This window comes from Gambusia affinis, linkage group LG03 (genome assembly GCF_019740435.1).
Source record: "Gambusia affinis linkage group LG03, SWU_Gaff_1.0, whole genome shotgun sequence".
Classification (NCBI taxonomy): domain Eukaryota; kingdom Metazoa; phylum Chordata; class Actinopteri; order Cyprinodontiformes; family Poeciliidae; genus Gambusia; species Gambusia affinis.
In genome coordinates, this window is record NC_057870.1 from 24,567,195 (window position 1) to 24,594,157 (window position 26,963).

General features: G+C 36.3%; 3 protein-coding genes across 4 annotated transcripts; 2 read left to right on the forward strand and 1 right to left on the reverse strand.

The window, feature by feature from the left end:
* Window positions 1-1,680: 1,680 nt before the first annotated feature.
* utp15 (UTP15 small subunit processome component) lies at window positions 1,681-8,314 on the reverse strand. Its single transcript, XM_044111435.1, has 12 exons — window positions 8,128-8,314; window positions 6,767-6,879; window positions 6,545-6,637; window positions 6,007-6,191; window positions 4,966-5,144; window positions 4,618-4,743; window positions 3,537-3,672; window positions 3,230-3,314; window positions 2,872-3,027; window positions 2,669-2,770; window positions 2,354-2,487; window positions 1,681-2,221 (listed from the first exon to the last, which is right to left on the reverse strand). Exons 2-12 carry the CDS (start codon window positions 6,854-6,856, stop codon window positions 1,921-1,923), a joined length of 1,587 nt encoding a protein of 528 aa, XP_043967370.1. The 5' UTR covers window positions 6,857-6,879; window positions 8,128-8,314; the 3' UTR covers window positions 1,681-1,920.
* A 104-nt stretch (window positions 8,315-8,418) lies between these two features.
* On the forward strand, window positions 8,419-11,862 carry LOC122828141 (transcription factor BTF3-like). Its single transcript, XM_044111436.1, has 6 exons — window positions 8,419-8,529; window positions 10,002-10,070; window positions 10,146-10,259; window positions 10,817-11,018; window positions 11,109-11,165; window positions 11,538-11,862. Exons 1-6 carry the CDS (start codon window positions 8,434-8,436, stop codon window positions 11,582-11,584), a joined length of 585 nt encoding a protein of 194 aa, XP_043967371.1. The 5' UTR covers window positions 8,419-8,433; the 3' UTR covers window positions 11,585-11,862.
* Window positions 11,863-17,439: 5,577 nt separating this feature from the next.
* On the forward strand, window positions 17,440-25,110 carry si:dkey-88e18.2 (interleukin-12 subunit beta). 2 transcript variants are annotated; one of them, XM_044111234.1, is made up of 8 exons: window positions 17,440-17,580; window positions 18,763-18,853; window positions 18,969-19,214; window positions 19,362-19,464; window positions 20,362-20,558; window positions 20,789-20,937; window positions 21,040-21,150; window positions 24,182-25,110. In XM_044111234.1, exons 2-8 carry the CDS (start codon window positions 18,763-18,765, stop codon window positions 24,311-24,313), a joined length of 1,029 nt encoding a protein of 342 aa, XP_043967169.1. In that variant the 5' UTR covers window positions 17,440-17,580; the 3' UTR covers window positions 24,314-25,110. The 2 variants fall into 2 exon arrangements, with proteins under 2 accessions (XP_043967169.1, XP_043967168.1); XM_044111233.1 differs by lacking the exon at window positions 17,440-17,580 and adding an exon at window positions 18,420-18,465.
* Window positions 25,111-26,963: the final 1,853 nt, after the last annotated feature.

The following is a 26,963-nucleotide window of genomic DNA, read 5'->3' on the forward strand; positions in this document are numbered from 1 at the left end:
TTATTCTTCTCTGCTTATAAGAGTGTCGGACATTATGAAAGTACTTCAAACACATACTGACGTTTACAATTGATGCTTATTGCAGTTATTCAAATTACATTAAATATGACTTTTTTAGATCCACACATTCAGAAGGTCTCCATGTAGAAAAAGTTTTCATTTGGTTCCCATGTAGAAACATGGGTTAGAGTGAAACTGGACAAGATGGAGGGATGGAAGCCTGCTTTGCTGCGATTGGTTGATTTACTAGTAGCGTCTAAACAAAGGGCAAAGAACTAATCTCTTCGGAGCAAAATATCCTGTTTTTTGATCCTACGCCTTATTCTAGAAGATATCACCAGTAGATTTAAACATATAAAATGTTTAAAACAAAATACAGTTAGACTGGAAAAAGTGTTTTGGTGAAAACGGACCCTGTTTTTACAGGAAAATAAGTCACTGATTAATTAGAACCAATCAAACAGACAAATCACCAGTGACGTGCGGTGAGGTTCATAGCTGGTGAGGCACTGACGTCATCAGAATCAGATTTGCAAATAGATGCATAGATTGACAGCAGTTTACAGGTTATGATTTTATGTTTCCAGCAGGACATCCACAAAGCCAGTCTTTTCGTGAATACCACTCGGTTTGAAAAGAGCGGTTAACCTTCTGTCCCGTAGTCTGAAAACCTTTCAGCTCCGGCGTTGGTCTTCCTTTGGTTATTATCTCCTGCTTCGATTGAAAGTCCACTTGAGAAAACTTTTTTAGTGTTGTAATGTAGTCATCCATGTCGAAAGTCGGGATAAGCGAGAGGAAAAAAATCACTATCTCTATTATAATCTATCGCTGCACTTTACTTACTTCCCGAATCGTTTAGCCTAGCTCGCTGTCACTTACTCGGCAGTTGAGGAGTGAACAAGACGAACGTCTGGGATCTTGAGCGCCCCCTGCCATGAGGCAAGAGAACTGCCTGCCTCACCTCGAACCTGTTCTCTGCCGTTTATAATCGCTCATTACACGAAACACGTTACACAAACACAGTTGGTGACAAAAAGCACTGTACATTATATACATAAGCTAAATTATTGGAAATAAGTTCACATATTAAATTTGTTTAAACCATTTTATTGACGCCGTACAGCAACATGCTCTCTCCGCTTGGCAGCCAGCGCAGAGCCAGGGGTTGCGCAATCCAAGGTGAGGCAGAGCTCGCTGCTGCCTCACCGGCATCGCTTCCAAGCATTTGAATGGGAAAATAAGAAAATTCAGCGATTTTGAACAAATAAAAATCGAAATTGGTGAAGCTACATGAAAAATAAATATTTTTAGTACAAACCACCAGATGAATATAACAATTTAAATTACTTTATGATTATATATTTTCTTTCTTTCCATGATGGCTGGTGAGGCACTGCCTCACCTGCCTCCCCTGACCGCACGTCACTGCAAATCACCCTGCAACAACTGCTCTAGATATTACATTTTTAGGTTATTTTGTGCATATTAGGGTTTTGTCCAAAAACTGGGTAACTATTACTTTTAGTTGAAATTATACAGCTGGATTAAGTAACGTTTTCTGTGCCTAACTTGGTGTTGAGCACAAAAAGTAGCGAAATCTCTGTGAACTTTGTGCTATATCCAGCATACAGACCTTAATATTCCAAATTTTTTCGAGGTTTGAAAAAAATGTTAATTCAGTCGAGAGATCTTTGTTTAATGATAAAATATTGCAATATAACAAATTACAGCTAATGAATTCCCACAGCAGACCTCACTTCCAACAGTAGGCAAAATGTAGGACTCAACACAGATCCAATTAAAAAATGTTTGTTTGATGTTGTTTATACACATACAGAAAACGATTCTGATGCCTTCAATCGGGATTTTATAAAAATCATCCTAATCCAGTCTAAAATCAATTCTTCCTCTCATTTGATCTCAGGTGACCTGAAGCTCGGGTGTCGAACTGCTCGCCTCTCCCTGAGCCAGCCCATTAGATCTTCCCACGTCGGAGTACGGCACCTCCTTACGAGCGATGGAGGTGGCAAACATGGTGTCCAACATTCCCAGGACCTCCAGTAGCTCCTGCTCCAAGTTGATCTCTGACTCCAGGATGTTCTGTAGGCGCAGCAGCTGCTGGTCGATCAGTGCTGACTGGCCAATCACCGATTTATAGATATCAAGGATCATTTCAGCTGCCGTCAAAAGGATGGGGGCAAACCTGGTGTCAACAATGTTTCTGAAGAAGAAACAGAAACAAATGTTCAGGGTTTAAACTTTAAATTGATAAATCTTTACATTATAACATCTGATTTTATTTCACAACTTTATTGATTTGAACCCAAAAAATAAGATGTGTTCCGCTTCATACCCAATGACAAAGTGGAGTAACTGAGAGAGTTGCTCTTCATCTCTTCCTGCTAGCGCATTCTTTAGAGTTCCTCTCCGGTCCAGCTCCTTGATTACACCCACAGTTATCTCTGGCTTTTTCTTTCTTAACCAAATCTATCAGAAAAGAAGATTGAAGAAACAACTTCGCTTAAAACAGCTTACTGAGCCATTATTTGTTAATTTGGGCCCTCAATTATGAAATGTGGAAAATAAATAATTGGGGGAACGTAAACATGATAAAATAAAAACAAACCTTTATTACTTAAATGCTTGTGAATATTTAGATTACACTTACCTCCAAGGATGCATCCAAAGCTTTGGATACATTAAATTTCTTGAGCTCCCTGTCATATTTGGCCAAATGTTCTTTGACTGGCTTACTGACAAGATAGTCGTCCTGTAAATGTATAAAGCAAGGAAATTAGAAATACAAAAAAGCTCAGTTATAATTCTTACAGAAAAGGATGGGCTGAACACGACTGCAATGTAGAAACCTACTGGTTTTGGTACATAATTTTTTCCTTTCACAAAGACACGATATGACGGGCGGCGCCTCTGCTGGCTCATTATTTCCTTTGACTCTTCAGTGTGTTTTCTGTGTTTGATGCTTAAAATACTGTTGGTCATTCCCACAACAATGGACTCGTCATCCGGCTGAGAAGAAAGAAAAGTTTTCAACTTTAGCTCAAGATGAGTGCAAAACAATGCCCCTTGTTTGCAATGCAACATAAAATAAAATCTTTCATTTTGTTTTTAAAGTGCAAACAGGGAAACTTCCTGTTTTATCCACACTGTCAACGTGTCAATTATCTAAAGAAATGTTTTCACAGAATATTGCTGGAACTTTTATTCTTACAGCCAAAGCCAAACTGAGGATTGCAGCAGCGTAGTCAAAGTTGTGGACCACTTTGTATGTGGTTGTGTTGTAGACTTTCACATGCCTGAAAGACAAATAGTGTACACATTAAAACATTTTCATTCATTCACCTTTTATTTACAGAAGGTGGCAACAACAAGAGGACTTCCACTTGAATGCACAACAATTCTCATAACAGTGACTACAGTACAAACGTGCAACCTTTGATGGACAGAAAAGTGTCAGATTGAAATTATTTAAACATTTATTTTATGTCAGAAATTCACTATATCTGACGTTCTTATACCTGTCCAGAGATCCCGACAGCAGTCTCTCTCCGTTGTTGCCGAGAGCCAAACAGGTGACGGTTTTATGATGGTTTTTCAGCGACACCAGAGGCTGACCTCCTTTTAGCAGATCCCACACTTTGACGTAGCGCCCACCTAAGGAAAGACAACCAAAATTTGTGGCTTAAGCTTGCATTTCAAATATTTCCAAATAAACTTCAAAATAACCCATACACGTACACTATATAAATATAGAGCTTCCTTTGAAGTTAAAGCAAGCCAAAAAAAAAAATGAACTAAAATATTCTTCTTTTGCTTACTGGTAAAAATAAATTGGGATGGTTCATGCAAATCTGAACAAATCTAACATGTTTGTGTGACATACCAGCCTCATAAAGCCTTTCATCAAAACTATATAACTCTGATGATCTTAACACAGACATTGATAATGAAATGTGACAAACTATTCTAGAACACATTCACACCTCATCAATTTGTGCCTGAATCGTGAAGTCGTCCAAAAGCAAACTGGCACGAATCTTTCTGGACGTGGATTTAAGCAGTATGAAGTGTGGTTTGGCCCCAGCCACTCCTATATGTTTTGAACCTGTTCCTCCATATTTCAATTTTGGAAATCTGTTTTTGATTCACTTTCAGTAATCACCTCGACCACAGTACAGCCTTCTCCAGATACTACATTATTTGGGGTCCTCCCCAAAAACCAGTTACTGTCACCCCCTCATGCTGACCTTGTGGCCTTCCTCACGCTACTGGCTCGACGTATTATACTGATGCATTGGAAGAATCCTCTCCCACCCACACATTCTCTTTGGATAAAAGATGGCCTTTCGTTCATGAAACTGGAAAAAATTAGGCATACTCTCAAAGGCTCTGAAATCACATTTTCAAGAATCTGGTCACCATTTCTGGACTATGTTATGTCTTTGACACTCAATGTCAAATTTTAATTAGACCCTATGAATCAGAGAGCGGTGTTGAACTGAGTTTCTGCATTGGACCTTTGCTGTCTGCTCGGTTCTGAAATTAATCTGAACCTTTAATGTGTCTTGTATAAATATGCTAAATGATTCGGCTGACAACCTGCTGAGACGAGGAGTCCCTCAGAGGGGTAGAGGAGGAGGCTCTCCACCGGCTGTCCATGATCCATGGTCATCGCACTCTTCTCCGCTCTGGCATCAAACACTTTCAGAGTGTGGTCATATGATCCTGAAGCGACAAAAAAAGAGAAACAAATCTGATTGTTGTTGGTGTCAGTTCGCTGTAACAGGAGACATATAGACTCTACTTTTATTATTTTATTTATGTTTTGAATCAAGTTAGAAACTACCCAGAAGGCACCGCAAATTGATGTTTATCAGACAAAAGGTTAACTTCCTCTTGACCCTCTGACATTTTCCCAGTCCTCTGCAGAAGGACCTTTTGACTCACCAGTAATGAAGAGATCTCTGTTGAGTTTGCTGGTAACACCACAGCGAATGTAGTCTGTGTGTTCCTGGTATGTGCTGAGCTCAGCTGCGTTTGGGATGTCCCACAGTCGGCAGGTGTAGTCGTCAGATCCCGTGAGGATCTGATAACGGTCTGAGGTGAAGTCAGTGACATGTACAGCCCTGAGTAAAAAAAACAAAACTAATTAAATTAAATTCCAATTGTTTTCAGTATGCAGGATTTTAAGAACTATAAAAAAACAGCTCAATCGTTGTCAGAATTCTTGGGATCAGCATGAATTTCAGTCGATGGATCACTCAAGAAATCATCATTCAACTTTGTTGTCATCAGCCTATGACTTCCACCACATTTTCATTCACCCAACACTCTCCCATTTGAAAACATGGATCGCTGACAAAGGTCAGTTGATGTTGATAAATAGATAATATAAAGTTCCTATTAGGGAGGAAGATGTGAAATTCTCACAGTGTAATAGCCTTGGCAAAGAAATATCACAATTTGTCTCCATTATGTTTTTAAATCAAATATTTATAACAAGAATGTTCAGCATGGTATAGCTGTTTCTTTAGCATCACAAAAAACAAACATAATCCTGCGGCAAGAGAATAACCGATTAATTACAACAATCATTATAATGTTATTTTTAGTTATTTTGATACATTAACATAGCTTGCAGTTTCAAAACTGTGGTAAAGTATTTTTAAAAAGATGATTAATTCTCCCCAGTGTTGCCTATCAAAGTATTTTTCACAGCAGAAAATATTTTCAAAAAGCTTCTCTTTCCGCTGAAAAAGTATTCAAGCTTTCCTTGGGCTGGCAGACTGCCAATCCATCACAACAGGTTTAGAAGTAACCAGTCTAGTTTATTATAGATAGATTGGAGCAACTGAACAATTAAGAAAGAGTCTTAAAGAGACACCACACAATTTCACCTTAATGAAAGATTTCCTTGCAAATTTCCTTTGCAAGAATTTACTAAAATGTCTATGGCCTTATCACAGAAACTTAAAATATGAGACTCACTTTGTGTGCCCTTTGAACATCCTTAGTGCCACCTTGCCGCTGACATCAAAAAGTCTGACAACCGAGTCTTCACATCCCGCCACGAGCAGTTGGCCATCTGACCTGAATCTTCCACAATACGCAGTGTCCTTGAATCGGGTAAATGTTTTGACAGGCTCTTGAGAAAAGGGCCCATAGAGGTGGATCTGGGAAAAAAAGTGAGAGGTAGAACATGAAGAAACTGAGAAAACAAAGGTGAATCCTTTATTCAGACAAATAAATTATTTCAAAACATAAATGTTCATCAAATTGCTTTAGGGTTGCTGTTTAATTTCATAAATTTGAGAGCCTGTACCAGTAGAAACTTTTAATTATAATATATTAACTGTACAAAGTAAAGAATACGTAATGGGAACTTTGTGTTTCCTTCCCTTTTGTTATTGTCTGTGTAAATAAGGTCCATATCCTCAGGGGTAAAAAAAAAAAAAAAATACAATATGAAAATCAACCATGTCAAAAGGTGAACTACCTAAAATTTATGCAAACAGAGCCTACTCACTCTTGTAAAGGCGGTTACAGCAAAATTATGAGGAGCCACAGGAGAGAAGTCGATGTTTGAGACTGCTCCAAATTCTTTTATCTGAACAGGAGCCTACGAGTGGGAGGAAGGGGAAACATATCAGGCAATTGATTCCTTCAAAGCTTGAGATCACAAATTGTTCAATACATTTTTTTTCACCCACAAAAACATGAAATGGAGCCCATAGCAGGTGTGACTCACCTTGTAGTTTTTCCAGTAAAGAGTGTCCTGTGTGACTTTTTCTCCAAGCTTTGGATATACTGGGATTTTTGTGGGTTTAAATGAAGCCATCTAGATGGCGCTTGTTGAAGCGTCTGCATACACACAGTAGAAAACAGCAGTTCAAGAGGAATCTTAACATTTAAAGAGTTTACAGTTAAGAATTTTTGAAATTTTTTCATTTTGAAATGAAAACAAAAATTACAGATTGCCTTAAGTTTCAACAGCTGAGTAAAACGTCCAGGGTTGTTCATACTACTCCACATATTATACGGGAAAACTAAGCAAAAGAAATGCTATGAATATGATTAAATTTAGAAATTATATGTACATATTGCAGGAGAAAACAAATAATACTAGAAGTAAACTACACATTTACTAAGCACTTTACACATTTTCAATTACCTATTAACACAAATAGTAAATCAGCCAATGAAACTACTGAAACCCAATGCATTTGAGCATTTTGACATGATTTACTGAAGTTAAAAGTGAGCACAATAGAACAATAGGTTTGCACCATGGTTATGCAGCCGACATATCCAAACGTTAATGTTAATATAAACCAGAATTTTAAAACAATGATATTGGTGCTTTGTTTAATTTGTACCATGGAACAATTTGAAGCAGTTCTGAAGACAAAAGGAATCCAAAATGTTTTTTAAAAAAGATGCGCCTGACAAATTGGCTAGTGAGTGTAAGTACATGGCAAAATTAAATTAAACAAAAACATGCTATCTGAGAGAAATTATAAAAACAGCATTTGACTTTTTTAATAACAATGTCATAAAAATAAATTAGGTATCTTTTCCGTTTGTTTACTAAGTTCTACCTTAAAATATGATACGACACACATTTATATTTATGGACATTACACAAGTGGCATTACCTACATCGACTTTAAATTTGCAGCTAATTACTTGAATTGAGAGACTACGCATTGTAGTATTTTTCATGGATTTCCTTTGTATAAGTGAATGATTCGTTAGTGTTTGGTTTTGGATAAAACATACAACGCTTAAGTTTTTGTTGTACAAAAAATATACTACACCCTTAAATCTAAAAGATTCGCCGTCTAGTAGTTTATAGTTTCGGCATTGAAATAACACCCATGTTGGGTTATCTATATTGTCTTATCTAACAAACTAAAACATGATATCAGCGATGAGGCTCGGGCAACAGTCAATTAAATATTTAGATCGTTCATAAACAAATAAAAAGCAGTACTTTGAGTTCTTTAAACTGAGATAATGCACGTGATTATGCATGCCTCAAACCTGGCACACTGTATGTTGTTTATACGACTAATATTTTAGACAGAAATGACTCAAAAATGTTCTCACCTTTTATCAGAAAAATGGTCCCAGCGTGCAGATACGTTTCACATACAACAGGGCTGATTTAAAAGTATGCAGTCTTTTGTTATCTAAAGTGAAGGAAAACTTTCTCATTTTATCGAAGGATCACGTTGCCTCTCGGCGAACAGGAGGACGCCATGTTTGAATGTAATTACTTCCGCAATGAAACCGATAGAATATTGCAAGTAAGTTTTTGTTTCTGCTGATTTTTAATTAAATTGTCTACAAGATGCTTGAATAACTTTTCGGTTAAATATAAGATTATGTTTTCTCTCTACTTAATATTTTTTCATGTTCATTTTACGCTTTAATTTACGTCACTTCCTGGGCTCCCTCCTTTCTTCCTCCATCGCTTACTGCGTGAGCCGCGTGTTTACACACTTCCAGGTATGTTCCTCGCTGTTTTTCAGTTTTTTAAATTATGACATATAATTTTAATGTAAGTGTAGCTTTTAAAAAATAATTCTGCCTCAGCTTGAGGAACCTAATGCGGGAAAAACACACTCCTTTCTTCTCTATGAACATCAGTTTGAGGAGGCCCTACCTAGCTCTTTAGCTGGCTTTGCTAACTAACCAGTTCCGTTGAAGTAATTTACACTGTACACAAAATTTATGACTTGGTATGTTAATAAAATAAACAGAAATTAGAAGGACGGGTTATACGTGTCAAACCTGTGTCAAACATTGTTTCACTGGCCTTATTTGAAAAAAGTTGTAACCCAATAGATTTGTGGTCAGTGTGTCCCTTGCTAAAGCTGTAGTTGCCCACCTCCTCTCTGATTCATACATTACTTGAAGACAGGCTCTGAAGTGTGACGCTATTTTCGGGGCCTTATGACAGCTGTGCATTCTTGTTGGTTTTCTGTGTGAAAGGGCAAAAACTGAGGGGAGATTTGAGGGGGATTTATTTCTAATATTTCCAGTTTAATTACATGTCTACCACTTCCTGCGAACTGCTAGATCACACATGTAAATACCACGTTAGGGGCACTTTCTGTTGATATTGAAAGTGTTATACCATTTTTCCCCTTCATACAATGTCATTTAAAATAAGACAATCAGAATAGAATCAGAAGTAATTCCTAGAAATTAGCTAATATTCAAATTGTGCAGCAAAATGTTTTAACTTCACCTAAGCTTGGATTGGAATGAGATTCCTATGGTATGACTGTGTCATAGTATTTACAAATTAATAATTAAATTAGCACAACTTAGCAATTTACGATGCACAGACATAAGTATGAATAAAATAAAAACCTAGAAAGTTTTGTGAACATTTTCTCCTGCTTATAATGCAAAATATTTGACATTTTTTTCATTATCCACACTTTTTTAGAGTAGTCCATGTATAACACGCTGATATTGTCTAAGTCATTAGCCAAATCTCAGGTAGAACTTGCAATGAACTGCTTAATAGCCATGTCACTTCAGAATCAGAATAAACTTTATTGTTCCCCAAGGAAAAATTTATTGTTCTTCATTAGATGTAAGCAAATATAAATATAATCATTTGTGGTATAAAATTTACTACACAAATGTGAAATTACATTGTTAGATGTGACCTAAATATAAAATAAAATGAAATAAAAATGCAAGTCATTTAAGTTTATCAGCTTCCATGTAATTGCTGTCCATGTTTTGTGGATATTAGGAAATATTTCCAAACAGCCACTCTGCCTCTACTAAAGCAAAGAAAAAGTGTATTAGTGTTGTGTTACTTTCTGTCTCATATAACTGGTGTGTTAGGAAGGTGTAAGGAACTCCTATTACTCCAGCTTTTTATTTGACATTTCACTAGAGTTCTGATAATAACCAGTAGAATAGTTGTTGAAATCTGTGCCTGTTCTCTTATATTTAAGATGAAGGAGTCGATAATGAACCAAGAGAAGCTTGCCAAACTGCAGGAGCAGGTCCGCATAGGTGGTAAGGTAAGTTGCCTACATGCTGCCAAGTAATAGTTAGACTCTGAATCATTTGCCAAAGCTAATTTCACTGCTTTGTAGGGGTCAGCCCGAAGAAAGAAGAAGGTGGTGCATAGGACGGCTACAGCAGATGATAAGAAGCTGCAGTTTTCACTGAAGAAACTAGGAGTGAACAACATCTCTGGTATTGAAGAGGTACGGTAAATGTTTGTGGACCTTTCCATATTGGAAACTAACACACAAATGACTTTATTTACAAGTAAAAATTGACTTGATATCTTCCATTTAAATTGCAACTAAAACTGAATTGAAATTTATTTTTTTTTTAAACTTTAATCAATTCCTTCCTCTTCACAATCATTCACTACTTTATATTGATTTATCGGATACATTTCCAATATAAGACATTGAAATTTGTGGTGGTGAAATGAGAAAATGTAAATGTTGTTCAAAGGGCATAAATACTTTTGCAATACATTGGAAAATGATAGCAGATTAAAGTTATCTAATGAAAATTGTGCTCTGTTCTGACGACTCCTTTTGGGTCCAGTAATATTGTACTGGTTACTTATTAGTTTACTTCTTTAGACCAAACTGTTGACTTTTCAAATAAGTAGAAATAAACCATTAAGAAGGGTAATTACAGTTTGAGGTGTTTGAAAAGACTCCGGATGGAAAGCTGTTGTACTTTTAACAGCAAAGCTGCCATACTTCTGTTTATATATCTTTAATCCTTTTTGTTTTCATTGTAGGTGAATATGTTCACAAACCAGGGGACAGTGATCCACTTCAATAACCCAAAGGTTCAGGCCTCCTTGGCTGCCAACACGTTTACGATCACAGGGCATGCTGAGAATAAACAGCTAACAGAGATGCTTCCGGGAATCCTCAACCAGATGGGAGCTGATAGTCTTACCAGCCTCAGGAGACTAGCAGAAACCCTACCCAAACCAGGTACGCACCACAAACTATTCCTGCTCTGGTTTTCTCCGTCACTAGTGTTATATGGCGTCTAATAATAAAACTCCCTAATTTTCATCATAGCTGGAGACAACAAAGCTCCCATAGTAACTGCCGAAGAGGAAGATGACGAAGTTCCTGGTAAGCAAGAAAATTTGCATCTCATTTGTTATTAAATACAGTGTATCTTGCTGAATTGTTGCACACTAAAAGCCCTTAAAATAGCTAGATTTTTAACAATAAAACTGTCTACTGTGGACTAGTTCAAATCTATGCTTTAAATACTTTTACCATTGTTTGCCTGAATTGATGTTTGCAGAAGTCCAAGAAAAACCTTTATCGCTAACATAAACTATGAAAAAATTCAGAATTCACTTATACCTGTACTGTAATTGTACTAATTCATTCTTTTTTCATTCTAATCTGTTTGTATAGTTTTAAATATAATACCCAGTAACACTTTGTTTTCATTTGCTGTTTATTCTTACTTCGTTTTTCTTTCTGCATTTTCAGATCTTGTGGAAAACTTTGATGAAGCTTCAAAGAACGAAGCAAATTAACCAACATGACGACATCTGAGTGTTTCTTGAGTCAGCACTGTATTTAAGTCATGTATTTGTGGCTACAAACATAACCTGCTTTTAAATTCAACAATTTGGTTGGAACAAGAAAATTGACTTTTTACAGAAAATGTTATTATACAGTTAAAGCAAACAGAGTTTAGTAGAACCTGCACAAGCTTCTCTTTCTCATGCTGCCTTCTTCACAATGCAGTAGCCATGCATCAAAAATGTATTGGTGGAATTGTGTAATAAAGAAATCATTTTAACTTCTTTTATATATGCAGCAGAACAGTTTTGCTTTGTTTTGTTTCTTCACACATTGAAATCATTGCATCTGTTCATCATACTCAAATGTTAAGTTCTTAAAACAGTAGTGGAAGTATTAAGAAATCTCTCTTCTATCAAGGAGCACTGACAAAGATGAGTTGCAAGGCAATGATGTTCCCAAACAGAAAAACAAACACCACTGTTGTAACACCACATAAAATATAGAAGGCATAGAAGAAAAAACAAAGTGTTATAAATATATTACCACAAATCCCAACTAAAAATATTGACACCAATGTTTTTGTAGATGAATAATTGATAATTAAAATGCAGTATAGCTTAGAAATCCTTATATTTGAAAAGCAGCTTTTGTAAATCATGCATGTGACCTTTGAACTATGAAAACAACTTTCTAAAGATGGAAAGTTGGTATATAAAATACATTGAAACAGTATTTGTGCAGACTGTGAATTTAATTTTGGAACTTGTCCATCAATATGTTAGCCATGAACTTTTAAGTAATGATATCCATTTAACAACTAATAAAGTTTTCGTGTTTTTATTGTTGCCAAATTCATATCAAACACCTTCTATATCTGCATAGATGTGAGATATTAGAATGTAACTATAGAGGAGGGAAATTACAGAAATTAATTAAAAATCAATCATTTGAAGTGATGGTATCATTAGTGTTATATATACTGATTCTGTCGCTGTTTAAACTGCAAAAATGGCTACAAAGAACAGCAACAAAACTATAAAAATACACACTTGTAAATATATGTTACATACATTTAAAACAAGGTCTCATTTAGGATAGTAAGGGAAAAGAGTGACTGGGATGCCCCTAAACTAAATCATGAGATTTAACAAAACACAAGGTTATTTCCTTTTGTAAAAAATAAATATTCTTTATTGTTTCTGGTCAGACAAAACTCAGATTTGTTGAGACAGGCATGGTATTTCCTGTTTCTGTCATATACCAGGCTCCTCTGTTCCCCTCATGTTCTCAAATGCTCAACAATTTCTTGGAGACACTTGGAACTTAAGATGTGTCAGAAAGGGACAGATTGGACGGGGAATAATTTAAAATCCCACTTTCCATTTTGTGAAAACAAATGTATTGCGTTCATTCTCTTAAATTCTCTTAGGCTTTAATTTTCTTTTTGGAACAACAGTGGGTTTTGGTTGAATATGTCTTCTCAATGTAACAACAGTAATTTATAGTTATTCCAAAAGGTTACAGGGACTCATGGTTTGTTTGTTATGGAGATTAATAAAACTTATTTTAAAGTGAAATACTGAGTCAACAACAAATCAAAATGCATTTTTATTATTTTATTAAGAAATTAAGCAAAGAGAAGGAGCAATGACTCCCTGGGATAGTCAAGGGAATTGAAGGAAAAAGATTAATATTCACCAGTTATGTAAACTCGGGATTTCCCATCAGTCTAACAATGAAGGTACAGTTTTCTCACAGCTCAGCATCTGCATGGCAATTGGACGATTCAGACCAAGTACAGAGAGGTCAACAACCTCCCAGAAACTTATCTTCTTCAGTATTCCCAGTAATTAAGCCAAAGTTTTATTTTATTTTCAGCCCAGGGCTGAACTGGAGGATCAGTCCTGGGCGCTTTGAACACTCAGACAGTGTCAAACCATCTTGACAACAGTTGAACCCTTCGCCTCGAAGTTCTTGATGAATGCTGCACCTGTTCTTTCGAAGACCATCTTTGTCAAACAAAATCTGTGAAACATTAATTGGCTGTGAAGTGATGATGAGGAAACTGAAAGTTGAGCTAATTCTTTGTGGATATAAAATGGCATCAGTCATTCAAACATTCAGTAAAAAACACAAGTAATATTGCGTTTGGCTCCAGTGTAGAAATCCTCAAATTAGTAAATCTGTTCTTTGCTTGTTATTTACCAATTTACAGAAAGCCTCATGCAATATCTCCTTGTGGTCAGCAAAGATTTGAGATGGATGGACAGATGGACAGATACTTTGTTGGCATTTCTGAATAACAATTTATTGTGCAGTCTTGAAAATTCTCCACACATTGTTCAGTATGATCTCTGTGGCACAATAGAAGTTTTTTTTCTTTTTTCTTTTTTTGTTTTTTGCATTTGGGCCTTACTGATGAGGTGTTTGGTATTTACACTCCATCTCATATTTTCTGAAATGTACTGTATATTTCCAGAAATTTTAGACTTGTGATACATTCTTCCTTCTCTCACTTGATGTTCGGGGCACAGGGACAATTATTTGGTGGTATTTTTTTAATTATTATTATTTAGTCATTTATTTTTTCATTTCATTGAATGACGTGTTCTGCTTATAAGCTTCTTATTTAGTGTTTGAGATCAGATCCATGATGGTTGAACAATGGTTGATTTTAGTGTTTGTACTGTGGATTCAGGGAAAGTTGTCGGAGTTCTTTGTGTACTGTAGTGGGCTGAAGACACAGCCTTGGGGGACACCACTGACAGGTATGATATTTATTAAGGTGTGGCTAGTTAGCTCAGAGACCTACAATAACATGAATAAATAATTTCAAACAGAGCTTTGGTCAGCAATGCTAGTTGACTGACACAAGCAAACATTTAGATTTCATATTTATCAGGTTCTTGTTAACAGTCACCCAAATTTAAACCAAATGATCAGATAGAGATGCAGAGGAGGCAATTTTACTGAATGATTTTTGACAAAGTGAAAATCTGTGGCACAAATACCAGGATACTAGTTTTATTCAATGTAGTGCAGCATTGTTCATGCAGAATGCAGTTTTGGTGACACGTTTCATCTGACTGAAACAAATAGCATTTTGGAGTGGCCCAGAGTTTCAACTTGAATCTGATGGAGGATCTGTAAAGGGAGATAAAAAATTAAAGTGTTGCTAAGGATGCCTCCAAACTTCAAACACTTGGAGTCTATTACCAAAAATAAAGTTTATGATTATGGGATAAGTTATTTTTATTATTAACACTAAATTTCACTGATGTTGCTACAGAAAACTGGGAACTATTTGACCCAAATTCCATGTTGACTGATTTTAGTATATGGAAATACATATAATGTGCTTTGGTGTTAGACAGTGCTAAGCGAATTTATTTGTGTACATACAGGAACAGGGCGAGCACTGACAGGCTCGTCTTGTTCCTGTATGTACAGAAATAAATACCTAACAAAAAGGCATGACTTAAAGTTTGCAAAGCTGGCAAAATGTTGTATAATTGTCAATTTCAAGTTATGTGATATTCCCCTGGTCTATCATATAAACCCTAGTTTAAATACTTTTATAGGTACAAGAGAAAAGTTGAGTTTTTGAGAATCTGTTAGCAAAGACTCCTCACTCAGCCATTCATACACAAAGCGATTCATAAAGTGGTTTCTCAGAATCCTTACAGCTTTATGTTCTGAGATGGACTGTCCATGCAGTTTATAAGTGTGGACAGTCTGCTTTAGAATATTGTAACAAGATCAGACGCTGGCAATAACATCTGACTTTTCTGAACAACACTGGGAGGTACATTTGCTGGTAAAATGGTGGTAAGGAAAGTTGTATTTAGACTTTCTGTGGTAGTGATATCACCAACACAGTCATCTCTGTTACTTGTTTTAGCTGTATCTCTACCAAAAGTGATGGTAATAGCTAGAACAAACTATACGTATGTTTCAGTCGTCTTGGTTTTTTTTTTTATTCTAAAATTTGGCTCCGGTGCTTATATTCAATAGCACTCCTGTGTTCTGTGACTCCATTGGCTGATTAAAGTGAGTAAAACCCAGAACTTATCAAAACTGAAAGCTAATGAAAGTCATGCCTAAAATAATTTCCAGTGAAGTAATTAGAACTGTTTAATCTGTTTTACATGTATGCATATAAGCAGGGAATGTCCATTTCTTCAGTAAGTAATGTGAATGTTAGGTAAAGGTTATACATTACATCATTTCTAGAGTACACTTTTTAAATTTTGTTTTCTAGCTAATTTTGTTCTCTAATTTTCAAAATGAATTGCTCCTTTTTTTTTTGCACTCTCATATTTGCATTTTCCCCAGCACAGACTGACAAAAGCTTTTCAGGCTTTTAGGGAAGTGAAACATTACCCTCCACTGCTTTTGAGTTACTAACCGAAGAGACTTCAAGCACTCTGGTTAAGCAACATATCTGCATCATGCATGTTATGTTGAAGACAGCAAATTTACTCAAGAAAGAGGAAGGAGGGGAGCGAAAACAATTATAATACTTAAAGCAGGTGGAGCAGATACTCCTGGAACTACGCCACACACATGACAGAAATAATAGGAAATGAGGGAGAATAAACACACAGGGCTCTGTTTCTGTTTCCATCTTGTTGACGCTGACATTTTGCCATGCAGAGGAGGGTTGCCCCGTCTGTGATGGGAAAGTCCTGTTGCCAGTCCCTTTTTTTTCCAGACTGATGTTTTTTGGATTGTACTTACATTGAATGTTGGGGGAACACCATTAGAGGAGATGATTTCTGTTATTTTTTTCAAAATTTAACTGAAAATAAGATTGATTTAGATATATGTATTTTAGATTTTTTTGGCTACTTTGTCTCATATAGGTTTTTTTTATAATAAAGAACTTTATTACTCTATCATTAAAAAAATGCCGTCTTACAAATTTATTCTCTTTTTGCCCTTTTTCTTACACTTACATGATTTAGATGAAACAGATTTTGACATTGGTCAAAGATGAACCATAAAAATGTAAAATGAAGTTTCTAAATAAGAATTTATTTTGGAAAATAATGCCCAGACCATCCTTACCTCATGTAAAAACATAATTATCTCCTTAACCCAAACTGACTGTTCCTGTCTCAGTGGAAACAATAAGCATTTGAAATATCTGACAACAAATACCATATATATTTGCTGAAGAATTTTGGCTCGTTCTTCCTTATTGGATTGTTTTAATTCAACCATGTTGGCGGGTTTTCAATCACAAATGGTCATACCACAGCATTTTGAGCTTGATTTAAATCTATATTTAGAATAGATAACCCTATTTTTTAACCATACTAGTTAAGTGGGAGAGTGGTAGTGTCATGTTCCGTGTTTTTGTGTGTTTATTTCGAGTTTTCTGTGTTTCTACATCTCCGTGTTGTCCTGTCCCCCTTCGATTATTTCCCAGGTGTGTCTCATCCCCTGATCACCTCATGTGTATTTAGTGTCACCTGTGTCTGTCTGTTCTTGTCGGGTCCTCGTTGATTGTAGCGTCATCTCCGTCTGCCTGTTTTGTTTGCCATGCATTTTATTCTGTTGCTACCAGTGTGAGCCCTGGCTTCCACTCAGCTGTGCCGCCAGAATTTTTGTGGACTTATTTGAAGCTGGAATTACCATTAAAATTGCCTTCCCTCCACTTACCTGGGTCTACGGCGTCTACCTCACCTCACACCACACATTTCATGACCCTATTTAGGTAGGGAGCAGGAGGGCTCCAAAAGTAGGGCAATATTTCATTGTTTAATTTATTAAGAGAGCCCATCTAGAACTGCCCATGACTGAACATTCTCCTGTAGGATTTATTTAGTAGAGTTCATGATTATTTTATTGACAGCAAGTTGTCCCAACTCTGAAGCAGATGCCATGATTGACTGTCAATAGATGTTCTTTAAAAATGAATTTTAAAAAGGCTGTGCCAGCACTTTGCCAAGTGAAATAGATCCAGTTGGAGTCATTTTGGTTAGCCAACCATTCCTATGTAAGTTTCTCCACGTTTCCATTTCTTAACAGTTTGTGGTTGACGGCTATCACTGCGCTTTGCTGGAGCCTCAAAGCCTTAAAATAGGTTTGTAAGTCTTTCAACAATGACAGATCTCATTGACTTTGTTTCTCATGTTCTTGAATCTGTTTTGGGCATGATGTGTTGTCTGAGATCTTTTATCCTGCTTCATTTTGTCAGACATATTTTATTTCAGTGATTCATTCATTTTACAAGGCAAAAAAAAAAACAGTGGCTTTATCTGTGAAAATAAACTAAATCTGTGAGGAAGCGTATTCTTTCTTACTACACTGTAATGCTAAAATATTTGCTCTTTGAAGATGCTATGACAAAGATTATTTACTTTGACAAATACACAAAGATTAGAAATGTTTAATTTATGATTGTAGCTATAAAATCTATGACTAGCAAAGAGGAAATTACATAATTCGCCTTAAAAAACTGCTTTTTTCTTGATGTAGAATTAGGTTTTGTGGGCTTAATATTCGAATTAGAGTCCATCTGAAAAGTTTAGTTTTTTACGTTAATAGTCAGTGGCAAAACCCCCGCCTTATTTAGACACCCACGATGCTTATCTGCATCTTTTTTTTTTTTTTACCTTAGTCAAAACTCAGATAAAATCTTTTTGCACGTCTGAAATGCAAAACAGAACTGAGGAAATGAACTGCCTATGGGCTTTTATTAGCTCACTGCGGGTCAGTTTCTATGGCACCTCAAAAAAAGGTGTTAAAAAGAGGTGTGGAGTGAGCTGATGATGTATGCTCCATGCCACACTATAAAAATCATGCACTCTGAGTAGTTAGAGCATACATCACCAGGTTCACTTGTCCTTTCCGCCTGACTTCAGAGTGAATTCATCTAATGGTAAGAAATAACTAGAATAAAAGAAAATTAATTACTTTATTTTCTGAGCTAATTTTAACTTTAGAATGTTTCAACTATCAAAATAACTATTTAATTTTTGTTTGGCATTATTATTTAAAAAACCTTTGTAATTACAAATCAATGATCTACCTAAATCTTTGCTTAACAAAGATACAAAGATTGGAAGTGTTTAACTTATGACCGCAGTTATAAAATCTATAACTAGCTAAGAGGAAGATGAAATAACATTTTTTTCTCAAACTTCCCCTCTGACTCTCTCACTGTCAAACAATCTAGATGACCTTATTGTCGTGGATCACTGCCTTTCTGCTGATCAGCGCAACAGCAGCTGATCAAGAGGCTACACTCGGCCACTTTCCAAAAAACTGTAGGTTCTTTCAGCACACACACATTTTTCAGTTTCCATTTGTGCCTCACGCGAAAGTGATTCAGTTTGTTTAAATTTAGCGCATCTCTTTGTTCGTCTCTCTGAATCTGTGTAGTTGTAGTGGCAAAACGAGGTGAAGAGTCTGTCAGCCTTGCCTGCCTTACAACCACCACTGGACCTGTGACATGGAAGCTCAACAACGATGACCCCGATTTTGAAGACCACATGAGCCAGAATGGCCATAATCTAATTGTGAGGGATGTGGATGCACCCCTGCTGGGGGAATACAGCTGCTGGAGAGATGGAACAAAATTATCGTCGACCTATCTGCTGCAGGAGACTGAGGAAGGAGAGGATTTAGGTGAGTCTCATCTCTCTATCCATCTGCAGTCCGTTCAACTGAAACTGGCTGAGTTAGTCACAGAAAGCTGATGCATGTCACAATCTGTGACAATGCTGTTCTACTTTTAGTCGCACTTCCATTCACTCTTGCTGTTTATTATTACAGATTCTTTGTTCACATGCCATGCAAAGTCCTATGATTGTAACTTCACCTGCAAATGGACGGAAGACAGATATAGAGTTGTGCGCTTTGGAGTCGGCCCTGACTGGTAAAGATTAATTCAATTAAGGAGACCGCGTTTAGTGCCTCAAAAGAGGCTATTGTTACTGTCAATTCTGGTAAAGATGTGTAAAAAGACATAAATTGATTCTTTTTTTTTCTTTGCTGTTATGAGATAATCTTACACCAAAAAAAATATATATATATAACCCTCAATCTTACCACAAAGTGTGGGAGGTGCCACAATTACTGACGCCATAGAAAATTCTATAAAACACATAAAAATGAATAAAATGGCTTTTCTGAGCTGTCAGGATGTGTAGGAGCCTGTGAGTTAAACCACTGAAGTAATCTATGACTTCATGATGCCCTGGTCATAATAAACATCTATACCATCTGCAGTTATTAAAAAGCTTAAAATAACCAAAATGTATAATTTATATTTTACTTTTTAGGTTGATCAGAATGTCAAAGAGTGTTTGATTAGTAATCCATGACCATGACATAAATAAAACATGGTACAAAGGATTTTGTGCTTAGCCAATTTTGAAATGGGAATCACAAGAGAAACATGCCACTTCAGACAGACAAATGTAGATAGAGCTTTATAAATGTCTTGAAGAAAATAGTGACAGGCCTGACCTTGCCCATATCTCTACTAAGATTAGAATTAAAACATTAAGAACTAGTTTGGACAAATAACCATGTCTTTCCTTTAACCTTGGACACTGAACAAGGGACATAAAAAATCTTTACAACTGACTGTCAGAGAACTATAACAAACTGAAGTATTTTGTGGACACCAGTCATCCATAATTCATTTTCAAACTTTTATGCATATCTTTGTCCTGGAACTCAGAAGGGCGCTTTAGCTGTAGAACATCATTTATTGATCTAATAATATGGTATTGATATCTGACGTCTGTGGCGTTGTTTGCCTCTACAGCACTAAAGGTCTCCCAACATGTCACTGGGTGAGCAGCAGTGGCCAGCCCAACAGCCAGGAACTCCAGTTTGAGCTCACCCACACCCTCTCACCATTTGGTGAGGAAAGCACCATGCTGGAGGTCACCGCTGAGGCCATTTCCATCGACGACTTCTTCCTCCTCAGGAGAACCAAACTGTTTTATCTTAGAGACATTGGTGAGTTGAATGAAAATAAGGAAAAATTTAAACAACTCAGTGGAAGATTTCCAGCAATTTCACAACAATCTTAAAAAAAAAAAAACTATTAGAAAAGAAGTTAATTTCAAATGAAAAAGGACAAGAAATCAAGTATTAAGAACTGGATTAAAACTTATCATCCTATGTTTCTCTCAGAAATATTGCAAATGTTTTTCCTCATTTTTATGCTTTTGCTTTTGCCTCTACAGTTGTACCTGACAGCCCCCGGATTGTCAGCTTTAAGGTGGTGCAGTCGAAGCTGAAGGTCAGCATCGAGCCGCCGTCCAGCTGGTCCACTCCTCACAGCTTCTTCAGTCTGGAGCACGAGATTGAATACGTGCTGAGAGACAATGGAAAGGTAAAAATGACTAGACTCTGAACCGCAGCCTTGGGTTTCAGGTTGTTTCATGTTCTTTCTGTCGTAATTTGTTGACTGACTGTGGTTTCTGTTTGACTTCAGACCATGAGCTCTTTGTCTTCTCTGATACCGAAGAAGATCAGCATGTTCAGGGCCCGCTCTAGAGATCCGCTGGTGTCCTCGCCTTGGAGTCAGTGGACTCGGTGGAAAAATGTAACCCACTGAAGTTATCTGATCACACTTCTTTCAGCTTCCACTCTTTGCATGCTCTCCCGTGTTCTGCATGTCTGCAGTGTCTTCTCGTACTTATTAGGAGGGACTCTGATGATGTAACCTTCTGCCTACCCACAAACCATCGGGGGCCCATCGATGATTGAATTTTAACACAGACCGTAAAACGTTTATACTGAGAAAGAGAGCACTATTAAATTTGATTTGACAGTTTCAGCATAAAATAACAGACAAAATAATTTACAATTGGAATTTAATGTCTAAAGGGACTTGCAGATTTTTTTTGTAAAAATACAAAAAACAATATTTATTGTTGCAACCTGACACTATGAGTTCAATGCTATCCTTATGTTTGACATTGGTTTGTTCACAAATACACCTTAGCTGATAATAACCTATTATCTATGATTGCTTTAGGTTTCAGCCAGTTAAACTTGCCCCCCTCCACTGGATTTCACAAAATTAAATATATTAGTTTTGGTGTTGTCTTTGACCCAAAGAGGGGCCCAAAATCAAACTCTGTTACAATCCTGGTCCAGACCTCTGCTCAAAACATACAGTTTTTTATATGCTATAGACAAAATGTTTATATATTTTTTTATATTTATTCTTATTTTTTATATTTATTTGTGTTATAAAAATATTTATTTATGAGTATTTATTAATTTAAACATTTACAGAACACTTATTTCCAATGTGAAGTCTGATACGTCATTGAGGGGGTTAACTGAGATCGAAGGGGGAACTCTAAGCTCACATCTCAGTTGGAGGAGTCTGCTTCAATGTCACAATGTATGTTATTTTTGTTCGTATGTAGGTGTTTCTGTTTCTGGTTCTGGTTTTATGCAGATCAGAACAAATGAGTATTAAAAAAGCTTTCTGCTTCCTTCCTTATACATGCTCCTTCTTCATTTATGTGTTGCCTGTGTAATGCATGCAAGAGCTCAACAACGCAGAGAAATTCCCTTTTAAAGTGATCCTCTGTGATTGCTGTCAATTCAAATGTCCTTATAAGGCGTTAGATTCATCACTTCTTTGCTCTACGGACGAGAAACTAATTTGAAAGTGCTAATTAATCAAATACTTTTTACCAATATATTAAAAGGAAGCACACTTTCTAAAACCCACAAAAAATAGACACTATTAATTTAGTCACTAATCATTTGTACAGTTCCTTGTGAACCTTTTCATACCTCCTTGACATCTCCGTATATTGTCACATGACGACCAACATGTGTTATGAGATAAACCAACACAAAATTTTTTACAAATAAAAATCTGAAAAGTGTGACATGCATCTGTATTCAGCTCTCCTGAGTCAATATTTTTGTTACAGTTACTGCTTTGAGTCTTCGTGTTTGTCTCTTCTAGCTTTGTCAATCTAGAGACTAAAATTTTTGCTTGTTCTTTGCTACAAAATAGTTCAAGCTGAGCCAGAATAAATGGAGAATTTCTGTGAACTTCACATTTCATATCATAACACACTTTTTAAGTTTTATTTAGGTATGGAATTTGACTAGGCCATTCTAGCATATTATAATGATTTGATTAAAACTATTCCATTAAAGCTCCAGTCATTCTTTAGGACTGTTGTCCTACTGGAAGATAAACCTCCAACGCAGTCTCAAATCTTTTACAGACTTGCAGATTTACTACAACACTGCCCTAGAACGTACCACTACTACTGCTAGAAATAATGGCAATGACACTATTACTAATGAAAATAATAACAACAATGACTTTTATTTAACCTGATAAAAGTTTTAACTTTTAATGATAAAAGTTGAGATCTGCAATAATCTTTCAAGGGGAACTTGGCAAAATAGTAGCACCCTTTACAAGTATCAACATTTACATTGAACCAAAGTAAATAGATTCATTTTTCCATGATCCCATCAATAAAATGCATCCACATGTCATAATGATCCCACTGCAGTGCTTTCATGGCAGGGATGTTGAGTTCAGTTTAATATGTTTCTGCAGCAAACAACATTTTTCTAACAGGCCAGAGAGAATAATTTCTGTCCACCCTGATCAGAGTATCTTCTTCCACAACAGATAATGGAAATAAGACTTCTTGCAGCTTTCTGTAGCAATACAATTCCTCCATGAAGGTCAGACCCAGCGATAGTTACATTTTCCTTTCTCAGCCGTTGACCTCTGCTGCTCATCTGGAGTTTCAGTTTCTTAAGTGTTTCTTTGAGTTGTTCTCTCCTTTATGTTCCTTAATCTTCATAACATTGTTTTCCACTAATGTTCTGTAACAAATCTCCAATGCCTTTCCTTCGCTTTACAATTGTTCACTCTTTTGTGTTGGTCTGACATATAAACTACATTTATTTTTGCAATGTAACAAAATAAAATAAAAAAAAATTAAAGAGGAAAGAATACTTTTGAAAGACCTGTTGAAATGCTAAAATATAAAGAGGTATTTACATGTATGACAATACCACTTTATTCCATTTAAGTCACTTTATAATTTCAGTGGAGTAAAGTTATAAAGTGACTTTGGGAAGAGATAAAAAAGAAACATGTTCTGTTATCCCTTTAAAAAATAAGGCAAACTATGGCTAAATGTCTAATATTTTGCCTTATTTTAATCAGTTAAATTTATACTTGTGACCTCTTCAGTGTAATTAAAACTGCCATAGAGAGATAGGTCGTAAACATCTAGGATTTTTTTAGTCTCACATGATATTGTGGTGATCTTTCTTTTCACCATTACACTCATCATAAAAGAAATTCATCTGTTTATTTTTGGATAATAGATCATGCTAAAATTCTAAGAAAATAAGCACAAAGAATGTCCAATAAGAAATCCCCCACCTAGTGAAAATGATCCAGCTTGGCACCAAATGTTGTCCAATGATGCTTAACGTTTGTTTTATGAGTCATTCACAATCTTTGTCATCACATGATCTTCCAACTTAGAGTTTCTATGAATTTGGACAAAGGCATTTTCAGTTTTCACACTTATCATTTCAACATCTAATTTGTCTCTCCTTTATTGCAGGGGAGGAATTCATGCCAATGTAAAAAGAAACAGATACCTGAGCTGTCACCCAAGTGTTTGGAACGCTGCAAGAAGGAAATGGAGAAAAGAAGAACTAAACATCCTAAACAAAGTCAACATCTTCTAAAATGAAGGCATTTTTGACAGAAATGTACACATTTGAAATGAGAGGGAACGTGCTGACACAACAAAGGACTGACAGACCAATTTATGTTTTAAATTTCTTTTTAAATCCAGAAACTGTTTTTCATTTGATGCATTTACATGAGTGAAGAACTAATTAAGTCATTGAGCTGTGTTGGAGTTATCTGGTTTCAGAATACAAAAATGCATGGGGAGTGGCTGTCAGACCTTTAGGAGGTTGAAGCAGAAAAACAAGGAAAGGAATAAAACATTAGTAGTGTGTGTGAAGTCACTGCCATGTCAGTGACCAGTACGCACACAGTGGGGATTTTTTGGACCATCTGTGGTTTGCATGAAGCTGGGAAACTCTAGTATTGTACAAACAAACAAATTTCACCCACAGGATTGTAGTTGTGTTGTTTTTTTTCACCTTGGCTCCCCCTACAGCTCTGGCACAAAACAACATGGCTGAAAAATAATTGCATTAAATCCTCTAATGTATTGAATGTGTCTGTTGAGTCATGCAATAAATTAGAAAAATATTTGTTGCATTTATTGGTCAGAAAATTACAACTTTGAAACATGCATAAAACCTACATTAACTTTGCCTTTTAAAAATGATTTCTAAAGTTTTGATATTCTGATGTTAGCTGTGGTGTTTCATTATAGCTGTAAATTTAAATTGTTCCCAATCAGCAAAAACAAAAGCTTGATAACATCAATCTCTATGTTCTTAAACTGCATAAGAAAGTATTGTATGAAACAGACAAAACATCTTGAGAGATTGACCCTTTAATACATCAAAGCAAGAGAGATTTTCCAGGACACATGCTTTCTTATTGCTTGCAGCTTTTCAAAGGTTTTCCTTTATTTTATACAATTCTCTGTGTAACATTTATTTTTTATTGAATTTCTCCCCTTTCAGTTTTCTTTTCCTCCATTATTTTAATAATCTATGAAAAATAAATCAGATTTTTTTTTCAGTTAACTTTGTACATAATGTTCACACAATAACTGCCCGGCTATTTATTATATATGTTCAGTAAATTATGAGGCTCGTGTGTCAGAGTATTGACAATAACAGTCAAGCAGGAGATAAACATACATTTAATTAATCCAGCATTTCTGTGTTAGCAGTGTTTTTATTAGTCTGATGTTATGTCTCATATGTCATGATTTTTATCAACTTAAGACAAAAAAAAATCATAATAAATAGAAGTAAAGGCCTGAAAACATAATCCGTGTGAAATAATTCTAAAATATGATTCATTGGAGTATAAAAATAACAAAACAGGAACAATTGCATTTAGTCATATACTTTTAGATAGTGATGCTAAATTGCTCATCTAAAGATTTGCTGCAGAGTTTGATCTGATTATCTCAGCCCCTTTCTGGGATCTGTTTTCGGACATGAGCCAACACTGGAAAAAGCGATAAATTTTAGATTTAGGGTAAATCACATCGATTTTATACTTGACATGTTTGTAAAACATCTTTACTTCACATTTTCTGTGAGTTAACTTTTTTTTCCTTCTTCTGTGACACACTTACCTCCTGATGCACCGGGGGCACAGCCGTCCCCACACCGTCCTCACTGTGGCCTCCCGCAGGGCCGGGCTCCCCCACATGTAAACGGATGGAGTGGAAACAGCATTTAAACGAGCCAGGATCGCAAAAAGGTTTGTGGCTTCATTTCTGAACGTCAGCCCCCCTCCTGTAAAGAACTTTATGGCAATATTCACAAAAGAGGGGCACCACAATACTAGGAAGCTTATCACAACAAAAATAATGATCTTCAGCGACTCCCTCTTGCTCTCTTTCTCTGGACCTGGGGGCTCCCTCTCCAGCTGATACTTTGCTACAACATAAAGTTTGATTGTCATGACCACTTTGGTGAGCACTATCAGCTGAAAGAAGATGATTCCAAACACATATAGCTGTGTGGCTTTGGAAACTGGCAGCAGGTTCCTAACCACTAGGTTGGCAGCATTGTACAGCCAGCAGTAGACATTTATTCCTATCACAACCTGCCTTGTTATGAAGCGGCTGTAGACAAATGGATAGCATACAGCAAAATACCTGTCAAACTGAGCAAACAGAAAGGTCAGAATGTTGACCCCTAGCAGATCCCGTAACACACTGTATGTCCCGTTTCTGAAAGGATACCCGTCATGAACATCAAACAGGCCTAGGTAATACACAGAGAATCCCACCAGAGTGTCACAGATGCTGGTGTTCAGCATGAAAATGAAGCGGTTCTGAAGGCGGAGCGCTCTGGTGGCCGAGATCCCGATCACCACCGTCCCTGCAATCATCACGGTGGTGGTGGCGAACAAAATCTGGAAGATGAAGATGAAGTAGTCCTCAGGACTGCTGAAGTCCACAGAGAGAGGAACTCCTGCTGCTGCAGAGTCTGTCATGTTGGACAGGAGCATCGTTAATGAAGCTCAGCCACAGACGTCAGTATTTATGTTCTGTGAGGTCACTGGAGATGAACCCCTTGGAGTTTAAGTCAGTTCTTACTTCAGACTTTTGCAAAACTTTTAAAACTTTCTAACTTTTAGTCATGTAACCAAAACAATAAAGGTATTATATTGCCTTTTTATGTGATTGAAATTATAATTATGAAATTATATACCACTTACACTTAGTGACATAT

Coding starts and splice junctions, on each gene's coding strand:
- utp15 (XM_044111435.1), bottom strand. CDS start 6,856: ATGGCTTCATTTAAACCCACAAAAATCCCAGTATATCCAAAGCTTGGA. Junction 4,744..4,965: donor CAGAGATCTCTTCATTACTG/GTGAGTCAAAAG, acceptor TTGTCGCTTCAG/GATCATATGACCACACTCTG. Junction 3,673..4,617: donor GGGACTCCTCGTCTCAGCAG/GTTGTCAGCCGA, acceptor GTCTTTCCTTAG/GTGGGCGCTACGTCAAAGTG.
- LOC122828141 (XM_044111436.1), top strand. CDS start 8,434: ATGTTCATTTTACGCTTTAATTTACGTCACTTCCTGGGCTCCCTCCTT. Junction 10,071..10,145: donor AGGTCCGCATAGGTGGTAAG/GTAAGTTGCCTA, acceptor ACTGCTTTGTAG/GGGTCAGCCCGAAGAAAGAA. Junction 11,019..11,108: donor AGAAACCCTACCCAAACCAG/GTACGCACCACA, acceptor TTTTCATCATAG/CTGGAGACAACAAAGCTCCC.
- si:dkey-88e18.2 (XM_044111233.1), top strand. Junction 20,559..20,788: donor GTTTTATCTTAGAGACATTG/GTGAGTTGAATG, acceptor TTGCCTCTACAG/TTGTACCTGACAGCCCCCGG. Junction 21,151..24,181: donor AGTGGACTCGGTGGAAAAAT/GTAACCCACTGA, acceptor CCTTTATTGCAG/GGGAGGAATTCATGCCAATG.